The following is a 27686-nucleotide window of genomic DNA, read 5'->3' on the forward strand; positions in this document are numbered from 1 at the left end:
TGGGATCCAAGGCCAGGTCTGTCACTTACAGAGCTGGTTGACCTCCAGTAAGTTACCTAGCCTCTCTGTGTCTTGGTTTTCCTATCTGTAAATTAGAGATGGTAATACAAAGATTGAATGTGTAATATACATAGAGCTCTTAGAACATTGCCTCACATCATAGTAACTGCTGTTTAACTTTTTGCTACATTTTATCTGTATCTCTGATTTGTAAAGGAGATGGCCTGGGGGACATGGTCATGACTTTACCAGAAACACCACAAAGTGCACAAGGAGCCACACGGGACAGGCCTCCCACCCTGGCGCTAGGTGAGGAGGGCCAGGTAGGCAGTGGAGGACAGAGTGATTTCTCCCCAGCACCAGAGTTCTGGGCATCAGAGGCCGGAGCAAGGCTCTGCCGGAGAGCAAAGACGCCCCGTCCTCCTTTTTCCCACCTGTCGGGCCTGCCTTCCCTTTACCCCACGTTCCTCAGCTGTCCTTGCCACTGGCCTGGCCTGCTCACCCACAGACTTCCCACAAGGAGATGCTCGGTCCTTTGTGTGATTTTTCCACCAGAGCCAGCCGACTTTTATTCCCTGGGTGGCTGTCCGTGTAGTCCCAGGGACCCCATTTTCCCTGGATTTCTAATAAGATGTTTCAGGAACAAATGGTCCCCCTGCTTCCCGTTGGCTGTTTACATTTTAATTGATTCATTTCTCTCTTGTTCCCCTTACAATCTACATTTGACATAGCAGATCCTTTCTCTAAATCAACAGAGTCCCCTTGCAGAACTTCTGCCCCTGGTTGAAAGCTGGACATTTTGATGATCACATCTACTTAGAAGTTTACCTGTAGTGATTCCAGTGTCAGACGCTCTTCCAGGATCAGGCTGTGGCCCATTTCTTTGGCCTTGCAGACTGTGAAAACTCCTGTTCTCAGATGTCCATTGTCTCCTCCACATCTGAGCCAGACGTGGCCTCCTGCCAGGCCCCCGAAGCCCCTGACTACACTAGGTAGCCCCACTAGCTCCACGTACCCTCTGGCTTAGTGGATGATCTGGGCTTATTGTTGTGGTCAGGCAGGGAGTATGTGTTCAACTCCATGATTCCCATTCTGTCAGGCCGCAGTGGGATTCCCACCCACAAAGCTTTCCCGGGCCTGCATTCATTCTACTGTCTGCTATTCGAGCATTTATTCATTTGTTCGTTCAGCCAGATAGCCGGTGCCTTCTGAGTTTGTACTCTGTGCTGGACACTGTGTGAGGCACAAGGGGGACCTGGTGAGCAAAGCAGATACGGTGTTGACCTCATGCAGCTTGTAGTTGAATGGAGACACTGACGTCTGTTAAATAACCACGTAAAAACACGTTGCCATAGCATATAAGAAAAATGAAAGAGGCTGTGAGAGTCTAACAGGGGGATCCGATCCCAGTCCAGGAAGTGCAGTGGGTCTTTCTTCGCTAGGGTAGGTGTGCTCTCATGGAGGAAGGCACTCAACTCACTCAGATGACCACAGATGGCTGGGATTCTTTGTAGGCCAGTGTCTACGCAGTCACATAATCACACCAGCAGAAGCCACATATCCAGGCTCTGGAGGAGGGCAGCGTGGCTCAGGACATCCTGGACAGGCTCGAGTCTGCATCCTCTCTGTTCATCTCTTAGAGTGCCGTGTCTCTAACAGTGACTGTCCACATCTGCAGCTCACTCAGTGACAGTGTTCTGTTTCCTCCCCCATCATTTCTGCTTCCGTCTTCTTAGGGTACCTCATGTTCAACCTCCCCATGAGAAAGGGCTTGATAGGACTGCTGGTCCTTCTTCAATATTATGAGATCGGCTATAAGAGCTCCTGGGCTACACTGCTCTGTACACTGACCGCCAGCCCATCGATAGCTACTTGGGGCCCAGGAAGCAGTCTCTGGTCCCACGAGTTGTGGGCGGAATGGTGAGGCCACCTGGCAGAGGACACAGACAGCTTCATACAAGGAGTATATGTGGGGAGGGTTTATCTCAATGGGAGCAATGGGACAAGAAGACAGTTTTAGGCTTCACGTGCCCAGTAGTATTTTATCATGTTAGTCCACATCATCCTAGTAGACACACTACATCTGCCCCATCTTTCATCAGAGTTGACCTGGAGTGACTTCCATTTTGCCCCTCCCTCCACCAGGTCTTTAGGTTATCACAACACCAGTGTCTGGACAGATGAATCTCTGGGTGGGTGTGGAAAGAAGGTACGGACCCTAGTTTAGCGGAGACTATGAGTACTGGCTTTGGAGGCAAATGAGCCCAGGTGTAAGCCCTGGAAGATAACTTACTGCCTCAGCCCTGTTTCCCTCATCTGTAAAATGGGGATAAAATGTTTACCATATAAGACTGTAGGAAGGAATAAAGTTCAGAGCGGGGATAAAAGAGTAAAAACATCTGTATATCTCTTAGCGTGGTTTATGGCAAATCGTAAGCACTCAGTAAATGGAAATTAGTACTATTGTTACTTCCAGATATTCTGTGAGGAGTCTCTGGGCAGTAGGGGTAGCTGTACCGTGCAGTCTCTGAGCTCCAGAGGTTGTGGTGATAGAGATGCCAGGCACAGGGAGTGGAAGTCTCGACTGCACTCGTGCCCAGTGAGAACCCCCATATTGCCCTCATCCTCGGCTCTCATTAAGCCCAACAGACCGGTCGCGGGCAGGCTGGGAGCCTATCTAATCTGGAAAGTTCTGGAAGAAGCCAGAAGTGTGCCCAAGTGAAGCCAGAGGACAATCAAGCAAGTCCTGTGGGTACAGGTAGAAGGGTGGAGGCCAGAGTGAGGACACAGGTAGCTGTAAGGGACAAAGAGGCACTGCTGATCCCAGGGTTTATGCTCTAGGTGGTTAACGGTACAGCTGAGCCCTTGTGTGCTAACCACGGGTACAGGGTAGAGCCTCTCTAGGAGAAACCTGGGAAGAAAGAGGGGCTCCGGGCACTCAAGGGAGTGGGTACCTGGGAGTGTCGTCTTCTCTCTGTTTGGTCCAGGGCGGTCCCTCCTCCACTCCCAGGATCCAGGCATAGTTGGACCTGGTTCCCTGTGCACATTGGCCGGCAGACCACAGCTCACATTCTACTCTGATCTTCGCTCTGGAAGAGGTCAGGCAGCCTCCATGGGTCATGCTCTGATGGACCGGGAGCTCGTAGATTTGCCGAGGTCACAGGGAGGGGAGAATCCATCGGTCCAATATGGGGGTGTCTGGCTGCTGCCCCGGGCGGTACCCAGTGGCAGAGCGCCTGGCTCGGCCTTCCTTAGTCTGCTACTGCTTCCCTGCCTCTCGTGGGTAGTGGCTTTTGATATAAACTTGCCTCATAAACAGCTCCAAATCGTGTCAGGGAGCTCTGCTGGGAGGCTCCCTACACAGCCGCTTCCATACCCACACCACCTCTGTGTGCAGAGATGGATGTAGTTGACTTTATCATGACCATCCGTCCCGGCTTATTAGACAGCCATAGTACTCCCCTCTCAGAAATGCCTTGTTTTTATCTCTAGTGGAAAATGGCTCAACTTTGAACAAGAATAAAATAAAAAGGGAACTTTTATGGTTAATTTTACAGGAGAGTGTACCTCTTCTCAAAATGTGTAAGGGACCAGTCTGGTACAGTCAGGCTTTCTTAAGGAGCACAAGTAGGGAAGGGCCAGTTACACCTGGTGGTTCCTCTGATTCTCACGTCCCCTGGCCCTTCTCTGGAGAGGCAGGCGGAAAAGGGGAGGACAGAGGCAGACACCAGAGCAGGTGGGGACAGCAGGCTGGGAGCAAAGGCTGTGCTGGCCAGACCCAGGAGGATGCAGGTGCTGGGGGAGAACATCTCCGTGTGTGAATATGAGAGGCACAGCCCTCGGGCAGAGGCTGGTGCTGGTTTGTGGGTGAAGTGGCCGGACTTGGGAACAGAAATTGCTGGGCTTGGGTCTGGAACAACCCTCTTGGACGTGTGTTTCTTTGGAAGGCCTTGGGCTGCCCCGCTGCAGGCAGGCTTCTGTCCTGAGTTCAGTATCCGGCAGTGATGATGGTGAGTGTGACCGGCAGGTATGCAGACATCTCACCTGACGTGCTGTTCTTCCCTCTTTTGGCCTCTCCTCTCAGCCACGTAAGTTCTGCTTTAATGTTGAAACAAAGGTTGCAATCATACTGTGTGAATGTGTGTGTGTTGGGAACTTTGAAAAGGATGCTATCAGTTCATTCAAGAGATGCAGGCTGAATGCCTGTTGATGGCCAGGAACGGTGCCCGGCAGAGGGCATGCAGTCATGAACAAGATCTGTCCCAACCATCAGGAAGCTGTGGTCTAGTCATAGGATGACCAACCCATCCCAGTGTGCTTGGGACTCTCAGTGTTGAAACTGGGAGAGTCCTGGGCAGACCAGGATGAAGCTGGTCACCCTGCCTAGTCACAACAGTGGTAAGGGGATGTATGTGTCTTGTGGCATTTGGTGACGACCAGGCACTGGCTAGGAGGGAGAGAAAGTTTGCAAGCTATTTCTTGCAAGACATCTTCCATTCACCACATGTGAGATAGACGATCCTGAACTGTACAGAGAAGACACCTCTGATCATTGCTTCTACCTCCCTTAATCTGTGACAAGATATGGAGAGCAGGAAAGTGGCTTGCCCAGGATTACACAGCAAGTCGGGGCACAGCTGGGTCAGCATCTGGGTGGCTCTATTCGTCCCCCTCCCCTGCAATGTTCTCTCCCTATAAACTATCCCACCTCGTCTTTCTTAACCTGCCTACCCTTCACCTGCCTGCTCACTCAGACCCAGGTTTAGGTTAGATGCCATGAGGTGTGGAGAAAAAGCACCTGGCTGTTCCTGGGAGGGCCCTGAGTGGCTCCCAGGAGAGAAGGGGAGGAAGGAAGGATTTTAGGAGGTCAGGACATTTGGCCTGGAGGGATCACTTAATTACAGTGCAAAGGAACTGAGAGCCTGCTGGAGACTGAAAGTGAGCAGTTGGGGCCACAAATCCGGGGGAGGGAGGGTGGAAGAGGAAGGGCCTGCTGTTGGGAGAGGACCTGACTCTCCTTCAGAGGGAGGAGGTTTGTATGAAAAGAGCGTGCTGAGATCAGTGGTACACGTGTGAAATTTAGGCCTTATGCAGGCATACCTTGTCTTACCGTATTTCACTTTACCGCACTTCGCAGATACTGCATTTTCTACAGATTGAAGGTTTGTGTTGTCAAATGATGCTTCGCGTTTTTTAGCAATAAAATATTTGTAATTAAGGCATGTACATTGGTTTCCTTGGACACAATGCTGTTGTACACTTAACACACTACAGTGTAGTAGAAACATAATTTTAAATGCGCTGGGAAACCAAAATATTTATGGGACTCACTGTATTGCAGTATTTACCTTATTTCAGTGTTCTGGAACCGAACCCACAGTATCTCCGAAGTATGCATGGATAAAATAAATAAACCTGTTAGTTTTGTTCAGTTCCAAAAACCTACTATATGCCACACCCTGGCTTAAGGTTGGGAGCTAGCACAGTAGCAAAATAAAGTCCCTGCTCTCAGGGAGTGTCATTATAGTAGAGGGAGACAGGCAACAAACACACACACACGTGGCACACTCTCCTAGGTGTTCCGTTCAAAAGGGCTGTTAAGTAACAGCCTTGTTCGAAAGCGTCTTTCGCGCGAAAATAGTGATCAGCAGAGTTTAGCTTGTAAAACAAAAGTAACGTTTCCACTCCGCTCGCAGAAAGATCTTCAGGAGACAGATCCTAGACACAGCAGCTGCTCAAGCCATCGGGACGGCCGTGGCCCGTTACTGGGAGACATTCAACTTGGTCTCCTTGGAAGGTGGAAATGGAGTGGTTAGGCTGAGAATTAAGAAGGGAAGAGAGGAGGAGAAGGCAGTTAACCCCTAACCCTGGAAAAGACTTGAGAACCACCAGAAGCTTCAGATAGTGAGGCTCTGAGAACCCAGAGGAAACCCCTGGAGAAGTGGGGACAGACGTAGGGTCACAGTCTTCATGCTGGTGGAGTTAGTGGGGCGGACAGTGAACTGACAGTGTACGGATATATTGACCTTATTAGGAGCTGTTCATTACACTTTCATAAAAGAAAAATAAAGGTCATGTGCTAGTAGTCTGACCATATAAAGGATTTTTTTTTTTTTTCGGTACGCGGGCCTCTCACTGTTGTGGCCTCTCCCGTTGCGGAGCACAGGCTCCGGACGCACAGGCTCAGCGGCCATGGCTCACGGACCCAGCCGCTCCGTGGCACGTGGGATCCTCCCGGACCGGGGCACGAACCCGTGTCCTCTGCATCGGCAGGCGGACTCTCAACAGCTGCGCCACCAGGGAAGCCCTAAAGGATTATTTTTAAACTGCAGTTAGCAAGTAGGTTGCACGTTAATACTTCTGTCAGTCTCCATGCTTAAGGAAAGGCCAGCTGCTGGTCTTGATAACCATAAATAAGCACTAGCCAGAAGCATTGTTTGACTGTTAACCAGCAGCCTTTTAATTTCTGTTATCACATTACTGTTCACAACAACAAGAAAATTTTGGAAAGGGTCTGTTAAGCTTAAGGAGTCGTTCCAGTTTCTCCCTCATTTAAGTCCCTCCCTCCACCTCCTCATCTCCTCCTGCCCTTTGCTGCACTTCCGTGAGCTGGTTCCCTCCATCACCTCCTCTCCAGTCACAGCACGGTTCCCTTCGCCCCACTGGGCCTTTGCACAGCTCACTGTGGTGTGCCATGTGAGTTTCTGGTCAGACCTCTCCCCTCACAGAGCCCTTCCCTAAGCACTCCTTCTAGAACAGCTGCCAGGGCATCACGCTATCCGCCAACCCCGCATTACTTTTCATCTCAGCACTTATAGGAAGTTGTATCATTTGTTTGCTTCCATGTTCGCCTGCTTCCCCCATCAAAGCATAAGCTCCATGAGGACAGGCCCTTTGTCCATGTCCTGCTGTACCCTCAGTGCACTACCTATCTCATGGAAGAAACTCAGTAAATATCTATTCCATTAAATACAACAATGAATGAATTCTACACCAATCTGTTAACCTGATGGCTTTCCTCAAATTCTAAGTATGAAGCAGATTTGGGTAAACGCTTGATTCTTTCCCTTCCCCCACCTATCTTTGGTGAGAGAAAAGGAGAGCTGGAAATAGAATAGGAGAAGTTTCTGTAAATTTCTGGTAACCATAGAGACAGTGATTTTAGTTTATTAATCTCCTGCTCTTAAGCAGGCTGGGACCCCACTGTGATTTCTCTAAAATTGCTCAGTGCTGGTTATCCTGTAGCCTTCCTCATTAAGGAAGAACAGACCCGTCCCTATCCTGCAGCACTTTAATTACTGACGAGCAGAAGCCCTGCACTATTATGCTCATTATTGCATGTTCTCACCTGGCTGCACCTCCCACTTTGGAGCAATGCAACATGGTCACCAGCCTTGAACCCCTGGAACCATCAGTGGCCTGATCAAACCTCTCCCTGGGAGCAGGCAGCCTCTTTTCTGAGCCCAGGACCTGGGACAGGGCTACAGTTGCTGCTCTCTCCTTTCATTCAAGTATCCTGAAGATGGGAACTCAGTGCCTTCTGAAACAGTATTTAGTTTCAGCCAGAGAAGGGCACCAGCAATGATTTCCTACCCATAAAGGCAACGTTTGCAACGGAAGGAATTGACATGCCCTTGGGAACCGTGGCACTTCTTATGGTCTGGCCTCTAGATGGGATCTGATTTTAGGGTTGCATGTTCCTCCTCCCGTGGAGAATGGCACGCAGGCTTTTATGATCTTGCCTCCTGTCCTTTGGATAAGAGACCTCCAAATGGCTTTAGGGTTTCAGTGGAGCTAGGGAGGCAATGGACAGTTAGAGGCAGTCTCTCCCCTGACCACTTCTCCCTGAAGGAAGAACCCTGGTGTAGATGTAAGAAGACCAGAGTTGAGATGCCATCTCGACAGCGGACACATGGCGGGGACCTAGCCTATCTGAGCCTTAGTGTCTTCATCTGTGAAGTGAGGTTGGAAGTGTCCTTCCAGTCCTCTAGTGTGTTGAGCCTCTGACTCTGGCTTCAACCTTTTCTGGAGGCTGAATCCCTGACATAAGTGAGAGGTGGGAGAGGCCCCAGGCAGTGTGATTTCTGGAATGAGGCAGGGTGGATTCTGGCAGTAGGAGTCTCTGGAAGGAGACCTATTTTTCTCCTGAGGCAGGTCATCTAAGGTCTGGCCTCACTTAAGTACTGGATGCCATTTTGGAAAAACTAAGACTTTCATTGGTTACATTTCCCATCCTCCTGGATTTAGAAATATTGGAGTCATTCTTCCAATAAACACTCAGTGACTGCCTGCCGGGTTCCAGGCCCTGCACTAACGGTACAACTGTTCAGCTGGGGGAGTCACTGACAAATTCAGACTCTGTAGTGGGGCAAACTGGTTTCAGTGGTTGAGGGCCTGTCTGCTGTACACTTAGGGCTTATCTTAAGTATATCAAGAAAAAGACCCTGGGAAGAATCTGGACTCCCGAGTCCTCCAGCAAAGCTGGAGCCAAGACGTGGGTGGGCCAGCACCCGGGGTGACCCCAGCCAAGTCAGTGGCAGATCTAAGTGCCTGGCTGCTCTTCCTTCCAGGTGCCGCAACCTCTCATTCCCCAGCAGCCTCCCGGAGGTGAGCATCGTGTTCATCTTTGTCAACGAAGCGCTCTCCGTGCTGCTGCGCTCCATCCACTCAGCCATCGAGCGCACACCTCCGCACCTGCTCAAGGAGATCATCCTGGTGGATGACAACAGCAGTAATGGTGAGTGCCCGGCTCCCTGCCTCGTGCGGACATCTGACCGGAGGGGCCAGCCTCTGTTCGGGGTTCTCACTTTCTTGAGGCTCTCCACGGCTCTTCCTTCTCTGGGATGTTGCCTCAGAGAGGAGAAATTCACGATGGTTATCGCTCTGGAAGGTTCACTCCACAGTTGCACCCTCTCCACACTCCAGAGGGGCCTGGTCCCCAGGCTTTCCCTCACTGGCTGTCAACTCTCTCCCCCAACATCTTAGTGCAGTGTGATAAGATAAATAGCCGTGACCTCTACCCCCTCCATGTACACAGTGAACATTTCCAGTGACTCTTTTCTGTGAAGCCTCATTGCATTTTGCTGCATGCCTTGGCCTTTGCCTGGAAGCTTGTCCATTGGTGTTGGTGGTGATGATGGTGGAGGTGTTGATGGTGCCGGTGGTGGTGGCCATAGTGGTGTTGATGGTGGGGATGGTAGAAGACGTACAATGCAACGACAGCAACAGAGCTGTTGAAAGTCTAGCTTCTTTTCTGGACGCCCTGTTCCTCATTCCATCTGGCCCGAGCAAAGCCCCAGGTGGCCAGCAAGCCCTTGTTGAAGCCCTCACGTCACATCTCGCTTTCTCCGGCTACTAGAAGCTACCTCTTTCCCTTGGTGCATATTCCATGGCTTCTGATTCCTCCCACATATACCATCCCCATAATATTCTCCAAGCTTAGAGACCATGTATTGAGACAGTTTAAGAACCAGTGCTCTTGGGCTTCCCTGGTGGCGCAGTGGTTAAGAATCCGCCTGCCAATGCAGGGGACACGGGTTCGAGCCCTGGTCTGGGAAGATCCCACATGCCACAGAGCAGCGAAGCCCGTGCGCCACAACTACTGAGCCTGCGCTCTAGAGCTCGCGAGCCACAGCTACCGAAGCCCGCGTGGCTAGAGCCCATGATCCGCAACAAGAGAAGCCACCACAATGAGAAGCCCGCACACCGCAATGAAGAGTAGCCCCCACTTGCCACAACTAGAGAAAGCCCACGAGTAGCAACGAAGACCCACCGCAGACAAAAATAAATAAATAAAATTAATTAATTAATTAAAAAAAAGGAGCCAGTGCTCTTGATAGGACCATTAATATGAATGTTCTATGGATAATTCATGACTTTAAAAAATAGACCGCTGGGTCACAGGATCACAGAGTCACTGGGCTTGTGTTATCTTTAACGTTTTCTCTGATGTCAGGTAGTAAATTTCCCAGTGAGTCCGTTGCTGTAATGAGAAGTTCAGATGAGCAATTTGTATTTTGTTATCAATTAAAGCTGAAACATATCAGATAACTGAAATATTTTTAATCTTAATAAGCAAATTTTCTTTTTCATTTTATTATCATGTAGAAGCGAGTGTAGAAGCAATGCTATGAAGGGGATTTTAGAGCTTTCTGAAGGGCAGTGCTTATGAATCATGTAACTCTCATTGTTCCATGGATGTGAAGGAAGGAAAAGGCACCTAAGGGTGGCAGCGAATAGGCAGTGTAGTTTTAAAGGTGATGGTCTATTGTGAGGGAGACCTCGAGCAGCTACCTACCATCACCTTGCTTGGGTCCAAGGAGTGGAGGAAGCTCCCATTCTCCAGTGGCTAACACCACAACAGCGTGACTAGGCTGCCCGTGTACCCTACCTTGCTCTACCCGTGCCGGCTGGCCCCCTCACCTCTTACATTGTAAGGAGGCCAGGGATGGAAGAGCCATCCTTCCAAGGGTGATGGTATATTCCCCCAAGCAAGAGGCATCCCCAGGCTCCATCCTCACATCACAAAAGAAAGAACGAAGCATCAGGAAGAAGGAAATCTTTTTTGTTTGTTTTTGGTTTTTTTGAGGTACGCGGGCCTCTCACTGTTGTGGCCTCTCCCGTTGCGGAGCACAGGCTCCAGACATGCAGGCTCCGGACGCTCAGGCTCAGCGGCCATGGCTCACGGGCCCAGCCGCTCCGCGGCATGTGGGATCTTCCTGGACCGGGGCACGAACCCGTGTCCTCTGCATCGGCAGGCGGACTCTCAACCACTGCGCCACCAGGGAAGCCCGGAAGAAGGAACTCTTGAAGCTTTTCATTTCTTCCCCACGGTGAGAACTTTATCATGGCCTGAAGGAGGCCGTTTTGTCGTTCATTCATGTGGGAAAGAGGGGAAAACTGAGACTGATTTTGAGAAATTTAGGTAAGGAAAGTGAGCCAGATATAGAGGATTTCATATTTGAATTTAAACGGTTTGGACTTTATTTTGTAAATGGCGACAACCATGAAAGTTTTTGGTAAGAGGAGTGATGCAGTCAGGGCTGGGCAATGAAGAGCTTTGGCTGCGGTTTTTATTACTGTTGGGGGAAAGGGGCGTCCTGAAGAAGGGAACTGGATGAGATGACAGTTGCAGCAGTACAGGCAAGAAATCAAGGGCTCTGGAGCAGTGGTGGATGTGGGGTTGAGGCCGAGGCATGAGCCTGAGAGATGCCATAAAGGAAGTGTCTGCCGGGTCTCTTGACTAACAGGCTGTGGTCAGATGGGCCAGAAGAGGGCTGTTGAACGACGATTCAGCCTCAAGCCAGGGTGCCTCAGAGGATCATGGTCATGCCCCGGATGGGAGGCAAGAGGGGAAGTAGGACGGGTGCAGTGCTCCTCATCAGGGCTGGGCGGCCTTCAAAGCCAAAGCTCTGGGAGGTATTGCGGTGGTGGCACAGCATCTTGACTGTGCTGGTGGTTACACAAGTCTACACGTGACAGAACCGCACAGAACTACGTGCACACACCCAAATGAGTGCCTGTATTGCTGGAGAGACCTGGAGGAGCTCTTCCGTTGTGGCAACGTCAGTGTCCTCATTTTGATATCGTACTACGGTTGTGTAAGATGCTAAGGTTGGGAGAGGCTGGATGAAGGGTGCGTGGGACCTCCTTGTGTATTTCTGTGTACTTTCCTGTGAATCTGTAATTACTTCAAAATATAAAGCTAAAACAAACAAAAGCCTTTCCCAGAAGGTTCTAACCCAGTAGGTCTGAGGTGGAACCTGGCCGTCTCTCCTCCTGAGAGCGTTTTTGATGATTCTGTCGCACAGCTCTGGCTGAGAACCTCTGGTTTAATGAAGACTATGCCGCATTGCTTTTGCACGTGTTGAGTTCCAGTGCATGGGTGAAGGGAAAGAACCCTGAACTCTGAAGTCATGGCTTCTGGGATCCTCTCACTGTGGATGAGTGACCAGGGAGACGTCCCTCAACCCTCAGAGTTTTAGTTTCTTCTTCTGTAAAGGGGGATGGTAATCCTTCCTAGCTTGCCTCACCTGCCTGACCCCGTCAAGTGTGTGACCGTGAGTTGAGTGCTGTCAGCATTGCCCCTCCCCAGCCCCAGCTCCAGTCCCGGGAGCCTGCCTCACAGCTGGCCAACTACACAGCCGGAGCTTGAGAAGTAAACATGGGGATGTGGATTTGGAGTCTTGTACACAGAGCAGCCGAAGCCATTAGCTGGGAGGAGAGGGTAGCAAAGAGAAGAGGGGAGAACAAAAAAAAAAAAGAAGCCTGAGAAGATACTGAGGTAAGGTGTTTAGGAGTTAGGAGGAAGAAGGTTAGCTGGTGAGAGACAGAGAGGGAAGAGCCAGGAGAATCTGGAGGACGACACAGACTCCTCGGACAAAGAGAATTTCAGGAACAAGTCATCTGTTTGCGTGAGCCCACAGACAGGTGGAAGGACACGCAGTCTGGGAAGAAGCCATTAGATTTGGAAGGTGCAGATCACAGAACCCTTGGTGGGCAGGGTTGGGGATGGGGCCACAGAAGCCAGATGAAGATGAAGAGCAGCCTGGAGATAGATGTTTCCATCAGGGATTTTGACTGTGAAGGAGAATCGGGAGCTAAGGCAGGAGCTGGAGCGAGGTTTTCTACCAATTAACCAGTCTCCAGTCGTGACCCAGGATGACACACCACTCACACCTATACACACGCACACGCAATTGAAACAAAATTTTAAGAAACAGTAGTTATTCTTAAAATGTGCAAAGTGCTCTGATATGTTCTGTTATAGGTTGGTCTATGTCATTTGGTTCTATTTTGTTCTGTTGTATTGTGCTGTGTTGTGTTGTAGTTCTTTCTTTTTTGAAAGGCGAGTTGTTCTCAAGACTCTGACTGCACACTGGTTCGCTTGGACAGCATTTAAGAAAGCGAGGAGGGTCGTGCCTTAGCTCTGGTCATTTAACTGGTCTGCGGAGGGGGTGCCTGCGTTCTCTGAGGCCATGGTGAGGACAGGGCTTCTGAGGAGGGAGGAGAGGATGGGACCCAGGGCACAGAAACCAGGGAAGAAAGGGCCGGTCTTTCTCCCACTGGGGAGGAGCAGATGGGGGAGTGGGGAGGTGGCTGGAGGCAAAGGGGGGTTGGGCCCTGTGTGGATGGGCTGGGGAGGCGACCAGGAATGGGGATCCCCGAGACCAGCCTGTACTGAGCTCTCAAGTGGGGTGGCAGAGACACTGAGACTGCAGCTCTTGGAGGAAGTGAGCCATCTCTAGCCTCAGCCTAGGGCTGCCTGAGGTCCCAGCCTGGCCGGGAAGGCGGCTCCTTGACAGGCTCCCTCTGGGGCATCAGCCCGCTCAGCACAGGACTTTCATTCATTTCACGTCAGGCCAACTCAGCTCGGCTAACAAACATTCCTAGGGTGCCCAGCCTGGGCCAAGGGTGTGGAGGGCGTGACGGCTCAGATCCACCCCTGCCATCAGGGAGTCATGCGAAAAAATGCAAAATGGGATGAAACTATTATAATAGGACTCGGTTTCCGGCCTCAGTTCTGCCACCTCCCGGCCATGGGTCTTTCACTTTGGTTTTCTTTCGTGCCCTGTGGGGACATCAGGCCTTGCCATGCCCTGTCTGCCCCACGGTCTCTGAAGATATACGGGGTAATGGTGGTGAATGTGCCGTACGCAGCAAGGTTGGAAGGGTGCCCTAAGGGTGAGTTATAATGAGAGAAATGAAAACAGTAAGAACAACAATAGTAATAATAGCTGCTGTGCAGCCCCTAAAGGCAGCCCTGGCTTTTTTTGCCTCCCTAAAACAGTGCGCTCTGCTGGGAAGAGGGCAGAATTGGCATTAGGCCATCTATTCAGTTCCAGCTCTTTCTAGCTTCTTGCCAGATGTGTGTTCTTAACCTCTGTGAACCCTATTTTCCTTATCTATAGCATTGGGATGTATAATTCTTACCTCTGGGATTGTGTGGAGGCTTGAATGAGATAACGCATGATGGAAGGGACTCTGGTGTTTGAAACTCTAAATGAAGCCGGCTGTCTTCCAGGCCGCTGCCACAGGCTCTGTGTGTGCCGGTGCCTCGTGTTCCCCACATTCCCCCGACTGCCGGCACGTTTGCTTTGGGGTGAGGCCTGTGTTTTCACAAACATAAAAAAGGGGCAGTTAATCACTGCTTTCTTCATCCAAGCTGCTCGAGACCTTTATCTCCGCCTCAGAAGCCAAGGACTGAAGGCTCTGCAGATGGTCCTTGTGTAGGACTCTGAGTCTCGGTCCTTTGCCTCCTTAGCAATTTCCTAAACAAGCTCCACTCTTTCAGGGGCTGGTGCCTGTGTAGGATACTGTCACTCTGCTGAAGTGGTCTCAAACTCTCATGTTTGATCTTGATTAAAAATAAGGAGAGTCATGCCAGGTACGTTCTTGCCTCAGGACATTTGCACTTGCTTCCCCCCCCACCCCCCGCTCCGCCTCTTGGAATGCTCTTACCCTCTGATATCTGTTCCTTTGCCTCTTCAGGCCTTTGTTCAAATGTTGCAAATGGCGCCTTGTTAAAATGGCAGCCCTGACCCCATCACTCTTCATCCCTTCCATGCTTCTTTTCCTCAACAGTATCTGTCGCCTTCTGATATACTGTACTCACTTGGTTACTCTCCCTTATTTATTTGTACATTTTCCCTCTACCAACGTGTAAGTTCCATGAAGACAGGGACATTTGTTTTGTTCATTGCTGTATCTCCAGCACCTAGAATAGTGCCTGGTTCTTGTAGTTGTTCAATAAATATTGATTCAATGAAAGTATTCATGTTGATTCTGCAGGTCTGGGACAAGGCTTGGAATCAGCAGTTTAATAAGCTTCCCAGAGCATTCTGAGGCAACGGGACATTCTCCGGGAATCACAGTTCTAATTGTTGTCCCCCGTTGTACAGCGTGCTGCAGCTGAGGAGTGCGGGGCAGCAGGCACTTAAGCGCCCTCAGGGCTGGCCTCGGCAGCAGGCACTGCTGGGTGGAGTGTTTCTTCCTGGGGCGGGGCCCTTGAGACCTCTCTGCTGTATCCCAGGGAGATGGCATGAAAGGGGAAGGAATGCAGAGCAGAAGGGGAGCTTCTCTTAGGGTTACCCCAACGTGGCCTGAACTCAGGTCCTATGCATGGAGTCAGATGACCGACCCGAGCCTCCTCCCTTCTATGTTACCCAGCCTCTTCCTGACAATGGCAGCCAGGCTGCCCGCCCTGCCGCTCGGAGACAAAGTCTCCCCTCGCTGGCTCCTCTTTGTTGTTATCTCAAGGCAATGGTGGGACCACGGCTCAGAGCCTCCTGATTTTAATTACCTTGCCTTTTGGAGAATCCTGGTGGGCCAGTGTCTTTAGCTGGGACTGAGTGACTCAACCTTTATGGACCTCCAGAGGGAGGGAAGCACCAGGATTTGCAGCTGACAGAGTCATCTCTGCCTTTGATTCTTGGCATCCATTTACTTATTCATTCATTCATTCATTCCCTCAACGGGTTTTTAATGGCCACATACTTTGCGCCACGTACTTTAGCTCACAGCTAAACACTTGCCTCACCAACTCCACCCATATTGTGAATACTCTCATGTGACTCAGGTATTCCAGTACCTGGCCCAGAGCAGGTGCTCAATGAACATGAGCCCTTTCAGGCTCCCTCACTAGCTGTCCCAGAGTCACCCCATCCCACAATCCAGCCACCCCCACTTGCTTTGCTGTATTCAGTTTCTCTGTTTCCTTTCTTAACTCACGTCCTCTTTTGATAACCTTAAAAATGTCATGCACTTGGGCTTCCCTGGTGGCGCAGTGGTTGAGAGTCTGCCTGCCGATGCAGGGGACACGGGTTCGTGCCCCGGTCCGGGAAGATCCCGCATGACGCGGAGTGGCTGGGCCCGTGAGCCATGGCCGCTGAGCCTGCGCATCCGGAGCCTGTGCTCCGCAACGGGAGAGGCCGCAACAGTGAGAGGCCCGCGTACTGCAAAAAAAAAAAAAAACATGCACTTTTCTCTCACGCTACTTGAAATTTCAAAAATGAACCTGAATTTGGTGACTAAAAGCACATCAAAGCAATGATGATATCAAATATTCCTTTAAGCATCTCATTCCCTGGAGGTTTTGATCAGTGCTTGGTTGGCAGTTACTTGCCCAGCCTACACCAGCGTGATGCTTGTCCTCTTCTGTTGCCTTCCAACAAGAGAGTGGCCAGTTCCCAGTGCCTTGCACGCTTCAAGCTGGGATTGACCCGTCTCTCTCCTGGGCAGTGGATATCCTTCCCCCAGGGATCCAGCCTTCTCACTGGCCACGTTTGCTCAAAGCTTTCCATGTCTTTCGGCAGGAGGAGGCTTAGAAGTAAGCAGGCCTTGAGAGACAGGCCAAACGGAGCTGTCCCTCTGCCAACACGGTGTCAGGAGGCAGACAGACTGCCAGGCAAGCCCCGGGTGGCTCTCCGGTGGGGGGGACTGAGCACCCACATCAGGCAGAGACTTGCCGGGGCCCCTCAGTCTGTAAGCAACAGAGCCAGGATGGGACCTCAGGTCTCCTGACTCCCGCCAAGGCTCGCCCCTCTCCACTCCATGCTGTGCCCCTGCTTGGTACAGTGGCCAGTCTTCCTATTGTCTGCACCGTATGTCCACGTGGTAGCCTGCAGCCAGGCCCCTCAGGTTTGCTCGTGGTGACTCTGGGACATTTACCCTGCTTAGCTGTCTTCTGGGAATGACACTCGTCCCACACCTCCAGCCCCTTTGCCCAGCTCCAAGCTTCAGAGTCTGCTCAGGATCAGAAAAAGTCTTGAGTCACTCTGCACTACTCCCCCGCCGGCTGGATCACATATGTGCCAGAGATTATTCTAAGTACTTTATATAAATTAATCGGCTCTCTGTGGCAACGGTAAGAACCATGATTAATGTCATCTTATATAACAAGGAAACAGGCACAGAGGAGAAAGGAACTTGTCCAAACACAGAGGTGGGATTTGAACCTAGGCTGTCTGGCTTCAGAGCCTACACCCTTGACTATTAAACAAGGCTGCCTCTGGTGCACCGTGGGTCTCTGACTCCAAAAGATTTCCTTGAATTTTGTCCTCATTCTCTTACCTCTGTGCACTCCTCAGAGAGAGATGTTGGGCAGCAGGGCCAGAGAAGGAAGGGACAAAGAAGGCACTGAAGAGAAAAATGTGGCTGTCTCCTCAGCTGGAGCTCTGCCCGGGGCTTCGTACGAAGGAGGGATGCATTGCAGAGGCTCCTAGGCACGGAGTTGAGTGGAGATCGTACAATTGGCAACCATGCTTTAGGTCACCTTGTGAGAGGGGGACAGCTTCCTATTTCCTTTGAAATAGGGGCAAGTTGATATGCTTGTGTGTGTGCACACGTGTGTGCATGTGAACACGCGGCTGAGTAGATATATGAACCTGTGAGTGTGCACTTATGTGTGCGAGCATGTGTAAGCCCCGTGAACAAGCATGTATGCACCTGGTGTGTTAGTCCATTCAGGCTACTGTAACAAAATACCACTGACTAGGAAGCTTAAACAATAGAGGTTTACTTCTCACGTTCTGGGGGCTGGGAAGTCCAAGATCAAGGTGCTAGCAAATTCGGTGTCCGATGAGAGACTGCTTCCTGGCTCATAGACAGCTGCCTTCTCTCTGTGTCCTCACATGGCCTTTCCTTGGTGCCTGGGTGTGGAGAGAGAGTGAGCTCCAGTGTCTCCTCCTCTTTTTACAAGGGCACTAATCCCATCATGGGGGCTCCACCCCCATGACCTCATCTAAACCTAGTTACCTTCCAAAGGCCCCACCTTCAAATACCATCACCTCGGGGATTAGGACTTGAATGTATGAATTTGGGGGCACACACATTCAGTCCATAACACTGGGCTTGTGTGTGCTTGTGTGAGCCGTGGTGTGCAAGTCCCCACTAACTGTGGTTCAGCCCCTTCCACCACTACCTGGAGCACCTTCACAATCCTGCTGAATGACAAGTAACCACACAACTGTGAATCATTGTTATTTTTAATTGTTGGTAAGAAAATCACAGTGTAGTGATGAAATAGAATCCGAGCTCCCAGCTTGCTTGCCACCAGCTGCTGGATCCCCCTCCACTCCTTGCAAAGCCCCCATCGTCCCTTGGCCCAGAGCCTGCCTAATCATTGTTTAATGTTTCAAAGATGCTGTCCTACACAAGAGATACTCATTCCAGGCTGTAAAAATACCAACAGCTTTGCGTGCAGCTGGAATAATTGCAAAAATAAGAAAAGCAGAGGAAAAGAATGGTCTGACAGTATTGTGCTTTATGGAGCTTAAAAGAACCCCATATAGCTAATCTAATTACCACTAAGACTCAGGCAGCTTAAAGGTGTTTATACAGCCAGGCACGTGGGCTGTCAGCCTGCTCGGCAGAAGGCTTCTTATCACCACCCACCCCTGTGCCTTTGACCAGTGTGACTTCTGGGGCCCACCCACACGCCCGGGAGAGGGTACCCAGCAACCTTGAGACAGAGGCAACTCTGCAGGAGCCCTGGAGGCTGTCACTTTTGCTCCGTACTGCCTGGGGCTGCCTCTCACTGACAGATTCATTGTTCATCACCGCCCTGAGAGGTACTCTTGCCGTGGCCGCAGATTCGTGTCCTCGCATGTTGTCCGGCAGCACTCTCCCGAGGACCTGGCTTGCATGACTCGAGCTCCTGGCTGCTCTGGGCAGCAACTGCCCACCTCTCCCTGCCCACTCAAGCCCTGACCCTAGGGCTGAGCCTGCTTTGCCCAGTGACTGTGCGGGGAGAAGGGAATCAGATGAGTATCTCTGACAGATCCCATCATGTCAGTTTCCGAACAAACCCCACATGGTTCTGCAGGTTACGCCCTTCGCCAGGGCACCCAGCTGAAGAGGCAGCCGTTCCCTGCTGGGACGGAGCCTTGCTCTGACACTCTTAGGCCCCTGGCTCCGCATCTAGTCCTGGCTAACCCTCTTCCTTGAGAGGCTGGACCCTGCTCCCTGTACTACCAGGCTGGTGTCCTGCTCCCCTGGTTTGACCCATCTGCCTTCCTGCATCTGGGGGCTGGGACCTCCCACTGATAGGCTCCTCCCCGTGAAAAGAGCATCCTTAGTCAGTGATGCCTAGGTGTGCCCGGCCCCTGGGGACACTGCCTCTTTGCGGGCCTGCCCCAGAGCACAGTCAGTTTCTCCAGCTCTAACCTGTGTGATGCCAGTCTCCTCTCTGTTGAGGTCCCGGCATGCCACACAACTGAGCCTGCCTGAGTATGGCAAAGGTGAGGGTGGTTCATCTCCCTTTTGTGCGCCTTTACCAGTAAAGGAAATTGACTTCGGGAACCAGGATCTCCTCAATATACTTCCCTGCCAACGGAGAACAACCCCAGGACGGCAAAGGGCCTGCCTTCTCCGGAGCTCATGAGCCCCCTGGAAGCAGTCTGCAGCAAGGGAACTTTGGACATTTTGCTTTACAGACTAGCCAAGGTGACCAGTATTTGGTTAACAAAGCCAGCAGGAACCAAATACCAAAAGGCCCTCTTCCTCTGGTCAGCTGTGGGACCATCTGTCGATGGGGAAATTCCCGGAGCTGGAGCCTTAAGCAGCGCGGGAGGAACCAGGAGAGGTGTCTCCTGCCCTCGGGTCAGGGGCCTTGCTGCCAGCAGCTGGGGGACATACTGGCCCAGCCCCAGTGCAGCCAGCAGGAGAGGTCTCCTTGTCCACCCTTGGCCCTCAGCCTATCTTGCTCAGCAGCTTGGAAAGATGAACTGGTCCTGACGGTGGAAGCAGAGCTGGAGCAGCTTGAAAAGACAAACTGGTCCTGACGATGGAAGCAGAGCTGACCTCCGGGCAGTGCTGTCAGCTGACATCCCCCTCTGCTTCCCCAATACCGAAAAGTGCTCAAAACCCAGCCAATCATATAATTCCTACTGATATCAAATCTTTGGAGTATGGGATGCCTTCTGGTGGGACTGATTTCCTGAAAGACTACCCCAAACCACACAGTGACCCAGGTGTCCTCCAGCAGCTCCAGGGCCTGCGTGCTCAGCAAGAACAGGGGCGTGTGGCCAAGAGTTGGCACCTGCAACCACTCCAGCTGCCTGCTGCCCAGATCTGTCCTGCAAATTAGCCTCCAGAGCTCATGGGAGACTAGCACTCCCCTGGTTGGATGTTGCGGTGGGAGGTTGTGCTGGAGATAACGTTGGGGGGTGGGGGAAGCCAGTATAATTGACTGACTGGGGCCTGAGAGTTCTAGAGCAGGTGTGGACCCACTGCAGTGGAGGAGGGGGCGGGGTTGTTTGTTTTTAATTGCCAGGACCCTAATCTACTCCCAGGGCCCTAATCTACTCTCAGGGCCCTAATCTACTCCCAGGGACTATAAATTGGGCAACCACTCCATTTTTTTGTTTTTTTAGAGACTGCCTTGTTTGTTTGCTCAGGCCCACAGGGGCTTATGCCTCTTCTGCTCCTAAAGTCATTCACGTGCATTCATTCAACAAACCAAGCACCAGGTTCTAAGCTTGGCCCAGGGGAGGCAGTGGTGAACCAGATGTGGTTCCTGCCTCAGATAAGATTTAGACTGAGGACAACGGCAGGCAGTGGACAGACTCTATGGCTCTCCTTGGTCACAGATGCAAAAATGAGATGCCTCAATTCTAGTTGTTTTTAAAAGCCCGTATCTCAGGAGCTCAAGATGTAAGTAGAATTTTAGGGAAAGAGGCTCTTGAACAGAAAGAAACCAGGGGGATGTCAAATCAGTGAGCAAGAAAGCTATGTCGAGCAGCTGCTACTGGAAGGCTGGTTTTTACTAGGCAGCCCAAAGTTGCCTCTTGACCCCGCCTTTACTGCTGGAGTGGGGGCTTGATTTTCATCTAACCAAGGAGGGCATCACCTGGGTACCAGTATATGTGGCTCTGTTGGTTTGTTCCTCCCTGGCCCCTGTACTGCAACTTCCAGGGGCTTCCCCTGGCTTAGGTGCATCTCCTCTGAGCACCTGACCTACTGTTGGGAGTGGGTGCCCTGATTCACTTTGCAGGTCCCTCACACCTAGATGAGCTTCCCTTATGGGGCAGTGGGCAGCTTGAAGCAGGCTGTAATGTAAATGTAGCCCTAAAATGTAGTCCAAGCTCCTCATTTTCCTGGAGGGAAAACTGAGATCCAAAGAGGTTAAATGAGTTTCCCAACGTCACACATCTGATTAATGGCAGAGCCAGAGAGCGACCCTGCTCCAGTGCTTTGCTAACCGTACTCACTCGTTCATTCAACAAGTGTTCACAGAGTGTGAGGCATCGCACTCAGCATCAACGATCCAAGGACGGAGAAACAGTTTCTACTCCCAGAGAGCTCGCAGCCTAGTGCAGCTGATAAACTACAGACGAATAGCCATTACACACAATGTAAAAAGATAAGTGCCACCAGCCACAGTGCTGGGGAAACCCAGGGGGAGGTCTCAGTCATTCTGGGAGGGCTTCCTGGAAGAGCTGGCTTTTGAGCTGGGCCTTGGGGATTGAATGGGATTGGGATATGGATATGAGGGTGGAGAAAAGAAGCTGCCTCCGTTTTTGTGTCTTTCTAGTTGGATTTTAGGGTGTCAGCATGTATTGGTTACCTGTTGCGTTCCAGGCGCTGTACTAGGCATTTGTACACACTGTCTTCTTTAATTTTTCCAATATTTCTCCCCATTTTATAGATGAGGAAACTGAGACTCAGCGGTTATTTAGCCCTGAATAGAGGCTTCTTCTTTGATTCCTTCTTCTCTCTTTCCCACAAGGCTTCACCCAGTGACTTGTGCCCCACCAGGACTCTAATCAGGGACTCTGATGATTGAATGAAAATGGAGACAGAGAGAGGGGGGTAGAAGTTTGCAAAGCCATAGGGAAGGCAGCATCCCTCTTCCTTGGACAACATGGGGCTAAGCGCAGAGCTATTTAGGATTTCTATCATCAGAATAAATTTCTTCCCCCTGCATATATATACCCCGCACCCCCAGGCTGGTAGATTCTTAGCCTAGGCAAACACAAGAGCTACCATTTGTTTCTATGCATCTTTGATGTGTTGCTTTGCTTAACCCTAAAAACAACTATGAGGTAGGTATCATTATTATCATGTTCATTTCAGAGATGAGAGCACTGAGGCTTGGAAAAGCTACAGGTTACACAGCTGAGAAAGGCAGAACCAACGTTTGAACCCAAGTTGGATCTGGCTGTAGAGCCTGAACACTTAACCTTGTCACTGTATTCAGGGGTCTAAACTCAGTTACCTACCAGGGCTAGACAGATAACGTGAATGGCAGAGGTGAGGCAATGAGGACTGGTGGGGACCGCGGTGAACAGGAGAATGAGCCCAGGTTCATCCCAGACGGGCAGCCAATGCTGGCTCCAGCCTATTCCTAGCCTGCAAGACCTGCTGACCTTTTTCAAGTTGGAAATCACACTTTTATGTTTGGTGGGCTGAATAAGCCACATGGGCAGGCCAGATATGGTCATGGTCTGCCTGTCTGCAGCCTCTATCAGATGGACTCCCAGTGTGCAAAATAGAAACTTCTCTGGAGATGCTGTTTATCTCGGACATCCTTGGTGAAAACTTCTCCATCTCATACTGTCTCCCTCTTGTGCTTGCTGGTTCCCACATCTCAGAAAGCCACCAGTCCAGACAGGCTTCGTGCAGCTTCCCTTCACTGTGGGCACAAGTTGAGACATTCACAATGCACAGGCCACACGGTTTAGTTTCATTGATTCAGGGAGGCCCCTTTTGGGCTGACGGATCCTTTTGGAAAAGCACATAGTCATGCAATCAAGGTGTAGATTTTGTTCCTAGGTTGTGGACTCGGATGCCATTCTTGGTGACATCCTTGCATCTTGAGATCTTGGAAGCAACTTGTATCAGGTACCCTGGGCCAGGCCAGTAGTGAGAGAGGGGAGTGACCGGCACCCGCGAAGCTGACCAGGCTGCAGAGGAGACAGACAGTGTGACAGTCACTTGGAGAGTGTGTCAGTCTGATCAGGCTCGGCTCAGCAGGACTCTCTCAGGGGCAGGAAGTGGGGGAGGGAACTGGGGAGGGAGGCAGGAGCTCAGGCCTTCCCGTGGGCCAACTTGGGTGTCGGTAGCTGTGATGTGGATGTGCCATGGCTCACGAGCACTGACCGGCTCGCCTAATTCTCTTCCGCTGCATCACCTCCATTTCTTTCACTGCCGGTGACCTGCAACCCTGAGGGACTGTCTCGGAGTGTGTTTGTGGTCCTGTGCTTGATGCTCTTCTGGTTGCCATGTGGGAGTGAATAACCATGGCATTTCAAAGCCGAATAAGACCCAGGAAAAAACCTACACCTCATGTTTCTCTCATCTGGGGAAAGAAGTGTGAATTGGAACTTTACAAACCCAAATCTTTAAACTCTTCCTGACCCAGTGAATTTGAAGAGCGACAGAAATGAATTAGAAATTAGATCAGGGGTCAGCATTTCCATGGGTTCTGAACCAAATGGAGATTAAAAAGAGTATGTCCAGCAGGGTTAATGGTGAAGGCAAGCTTCTGCCTGGGCAGAGTGTCTTGACCTGGGTCTCAGAGGGGATTGATCGAAGGATCCTGTGGAGGAGATCAGGAGGTCCAGAGAGAGTTCTCTACCCAGACAATGGGAAGGAATTAACTTGTCACCAGCTGACACTCACAGATGCGACAGAAAATGCCAGCATCGCAGGGTGGATTTAATGTCAGGCCGCCCAGTGGAGCCATCGCATCCCACATCTGCCCTAAGGTGCTTAGATGCTGAAGAAAGGAACACTGTCCCCTCTTTGAAAGAGGTTTCTGGCTAAGTCCTGTGGACCGAGTATGTCTGCAAGCTTGTCTGTGTTGTCAAATTTCATTTGGCTTAAACATGAGAACTAATGCAGAGAATCAAAGAAAACAAGATTTTTTGCTGAGTGTTCCTGACCCGGGCTGCTCAGGCATGAGGCTGAGGCATTGCCTGAAGTGATTGCATTTTCTCTGAAAAGAACATTGACGGTTGTTGTTTAATCTTTGTGGAGTGAGTTCCCATGATCTTAGGTGCCCAGTTGCTGTCCTCTGTACCTACATGCTCCACATTCCTACATACTATACATCAGGCCAGCAGTAGGTGAGGTTGCTGCTCCCTGAATTCCTGAATTCTGCAGGGCAGGAAAAATCAATCCCATCCTCTCACTTCCCACTTGGGCTCCTATATTATTGCCAGGTACACCCATGGGGGAGGGAGGGAGGGAGGGAGGGAAAGGGGGGCGGGAGAGAAGAGAGAGAGGTGGGGTTGTTGTGTAGATGAATCGATGAATGGGTGGTGGGTGGATGCACAGGTGGGTGAGTGGAAGGTGGATGGATGGATGGATGGATAGAATTAATCTTTTCCATTTTATGGCATAGGTATTTTATGCCCATTTTAGAGCTGAAGGAATTGAGAGTCAGAGGACATAGTGAATCACCAAAGTTCTCACTGCAAGATGGTGTCAGGACTGGGGCTTGAGCCCACATTTCTCAGCTCCAAGCTCCATGTGTCCCTCTTCTCTTTTCCTGTGTTGCCCACTAGGCTTTTTTTTTTTTTTTTCTTTTAACTGCCTGCCTTGTACCTGGAGATGGACCCACATGGGCTTGGACCAACTGCTTATACAAACAGGTGGCCAGAAGGAGATTCATTTTTTTTTTATTCAGCAAATATTATTGATCACTGTGTAGGCAGAGTTCCAACATGGAGCCCCAAGACTCCTGGCCCCTGGTGCGCACTCACTTCTTCTAGTTATTCAGTCAAACACTCATCTGGGTACTGCTGTGAAGGAATTTTGCTGATGTAATTAAGGTCCCCAACCAGTTTGGTGGGCCTGACCTAATTATGTGAGCTCTTTAAAAGCAGAGCTCCCTGTGGCTGGTTGCAGAAAGGGGAGTCACAGAGATGCCCTCTGGAGGCCTGAAAGAAAGCGAACATCTGTCCTGTGCACTGCCTGTGGGGGCCATGTTGGGGGGAACTGCAGGTGGCTTCTCATTGCTGAGAGTGGCCCTGGCTGGCAGCTAGCAGGACAGGGACTTCAGTTCTACAACCACAGGGAAATGTATTGTGACAACAACCAGTAAGGCTGGAGGAGGACCCTGAGGCCCAGATGAGCACTGCAGTGCTGGCCAACACCTTGATTTTAAACCAGTGAAACCCTGAGCAGAGAATCCAGCCACACCACACATGAACTTATGACCTACAGAAACTGTGAGATCATAAATTTGTGTTGTTTTAAGCTTCTATTTTGTGGTATTTCGTTATGTAGCAACAGAAGACTAACACAGTCACCTACAATGTGCCAGCCAGTGTGCTAACCGCAGGGAATGTGAGACTGGCTTGATTTCTGCCCTCATGGAGCTCACAGTCTGTGGTGGGAGATAGACAAGAAACAAATGAAATGATTACAGAGCATATAAATGCCATGAAGTACGTAAACAGGATGTTATGAAGTAAATCAGTGTAGGAGGGGGACATGGTTCAGGTTAGATGATTAGAGATGGCCCCTCTGAGCTGAGCATAAAAGGATGAGAAGGAGTCAGCCACATGAAGAGCCATGGAGAGTGTTCCAGGCACAGGGAACAGCGCATGCAAAGACCCCGAGGTGGGAGAGAGCCTGACATTCTCAGAGTCAGAAGGAGGCAGATGTGGCTGGAGGGTGCTAAGGAATGGGGAGGATGGCTTGAGATGATGTTGAAGGATTAGTCAGGGGCCTGGTCACATAAGACCTTGTAGACTATTGCCCTCAGTGCCGTGGGGAACACTGGTGAGTTTTAACTGGGGGAGAGGTATGACCTGACTAATATTTTTGGAAGATCTCTCTGGCTAGTCTGTGGTGAAGTGTTTGGATATAGGTACGAATGGAAGCAGGGAAATCATTTGGGAGGCTGTGGCAATACTTCAGACCAGAAATAATGATGATTTGGACTACGGTGACTGGAGAGATTGAGGAGAGGATGGATTTGAGATATATGGAGTTGGCCAAAATGTTTATATTTGGATTTGCTGGTGATTGGGTGTAGGGAGTGAAGGAGAGGAGAGGACCAAAGATGAAATTCAGGTTTCTGGCTTGAGTGATGGGGTGAATGATGGTGCCACTTACTGAGATGGGAGGGCAGGAGAGGAGAGAAGAACAGGTTTGGGGAGAAAGACCAAGGGTTAAGGTTTGGCTGTGCTGAATGTGAGATGCCTTTGAGACATCTGAGGGAAGATCTTAGGTAGTCATTTGGACGGAGAGGCACTGCTGAGCAGGGCCAATATCCCAGATCCAGGAGGCCGGGACCAGCTGACCTGGCCTGGTGGCAGACCAGCTCCATGCTTACTTCCTTGAAGAGTGGCAGAATACCCAGGTCTACACAGCAAGGCTTCAAAGACCCAGGGCTCAGGTCGCTGGAGCAGTCTTCCTTCCTGGACCCCCCTGCTCCCATGCCAAGCCGTGGGCACAGCCACACACCCAGAGTGAGACATTCTGGGAAGGGGTGGCTCTGGTGTGAAGCTGACATTTCACAAGTGACTTCAGTTGTTCTGGGCTAGTAGTAAGGTGCATTAAGTACCAAATTATGTAAACCTAAAACTGCCGTCTAATGTCGTTAAGAGACCTGAGGGAGCTCGGGAGGAGTGAACAAGGAATCGCCTGTAAGATGATCAAATCCCTGCTTAAAATCATCTCCCAAGATCAATGGCCTCTAGAGAAAGTGGGGAACGCCTCTGAATCCTAATGGGGCATCCGCAACTCTAGAAGGATGTTTGGCTGGGCTGCCGCTTCCTTCTTCAGGGCTGCTCGGTGCAGGAGGGGCTGGTGTGGAAAGAGGTCCCACAGGGATCTGACCACTGGGCTCGGGGATGTAGCAGCAACCTACAGAGGGCCTAAGTCACGTGTGGCAGGTTTGGCCCCAACTTCCCCAGCTTTGCCTTGGAGGGGCTGTTCCCCCAGGATCAGGCCCTGACACACGGATTCAATATGAAGTAGTTTATTGAGGAAGTTCAAGATATACCAGTAGGGTGAGGAGTTAAGAAAGGGAAGGGAAGCTACTAATAAGAGTATGTTATCAGGTCAAGCAGCACTGTGGGCGGTGGAGTTTAACCCTCCGGGGAAACTCCAGGAAATGGTGTAAAGCACATGCCTGAGAGTGATCAACCCTGAGAGGTGAGGGAGCTGGGGTATTTATAAGCCAGCTGCCTTTAGTCGTAGGTTCAGGGCTACTCTCAGGGGCTGTTAGTTTATAGCTCTTCAGCCCTCCGTGTGCTGGGGCAGAGCAGTCTTCTGCGGCTTTGAGTAAATCCCTGGGGTAAACATTCTGGCACTTAGATGTGAGGGTCAGAGGAGCACTTGAAAAGGATGAGTCTCTAAGGATACGGGTGGGGCATCCACAGCGTCTGCCACAAGGGCCATGATGCGTATGTTTTGATACTTTTAAAAACTGCATTTCTAAAAGCTTGTGATATTGATTCTGTCCCAATCCTAACTCACCAAGCTGCAAGGCATGCTGGGACCTCTGCAGCAGGTTGAAGCCATCATCCAGGACAAGCAAGACCAGCATTAGACCATCTCCTGCCCTCTGAGGTGGACCTGCTGCCCATAGGCAGAGTCCACAGTGCCTCGAGACCTGGTCTCCCTTTCATTTTGTGTCTGTGTCTAGCGGGTCCCTCTGATGGACAGAGCACCTGCAGGAAGCTGTCACTTGGGGTTGTATAGACTAACTCGGGCTGGGCTAGGGATCC

The 27686-nt window shown here is 50.8% G+C and overlaps 1 protein-coding gene across 1 annotated transcript in view; it reads left to right on the forward strand.

The window, feature by feature from the left end:
* GALNT18 (polypeptide N-acetylgalactosaminyltransferase 18) overlaps positions 1 to 27686 on the forward strand; it is a 338519-nt gene that overhangs the window by 174041 nt on the left and 136792 nt on the right. The window contains exon 3 of the mRNA XM_024757098.1: positions 8571 to 8737. Coding sequence (XP_024612866.1) covers positions 8571 to 8737 — 167 coding nt within the window. The remainder of the gene's footprint in view (positions 1 to 8570; positions 8738 to 27686) is intronic.

This window comes from Neophocaena asiaeorientalis, unplaced genomic scaffold (assembly GCF_003031525.2).
Source record: "Neophocaena asiaeorientalis asiaeorientalis breed wild unplaced genomic scaffold, Neophocaena_asiaeorientalis_V1.1 scaffold504, whole genome shotgun sequence".
In the NCBI taxonomy this organism is placed as follows: Eukaryota; Metazoa; Chordata; class Mammalia; order Artiodactyla; family Phocoenidae; genus Neophocaena; species Neophocaena asiaeorientalis.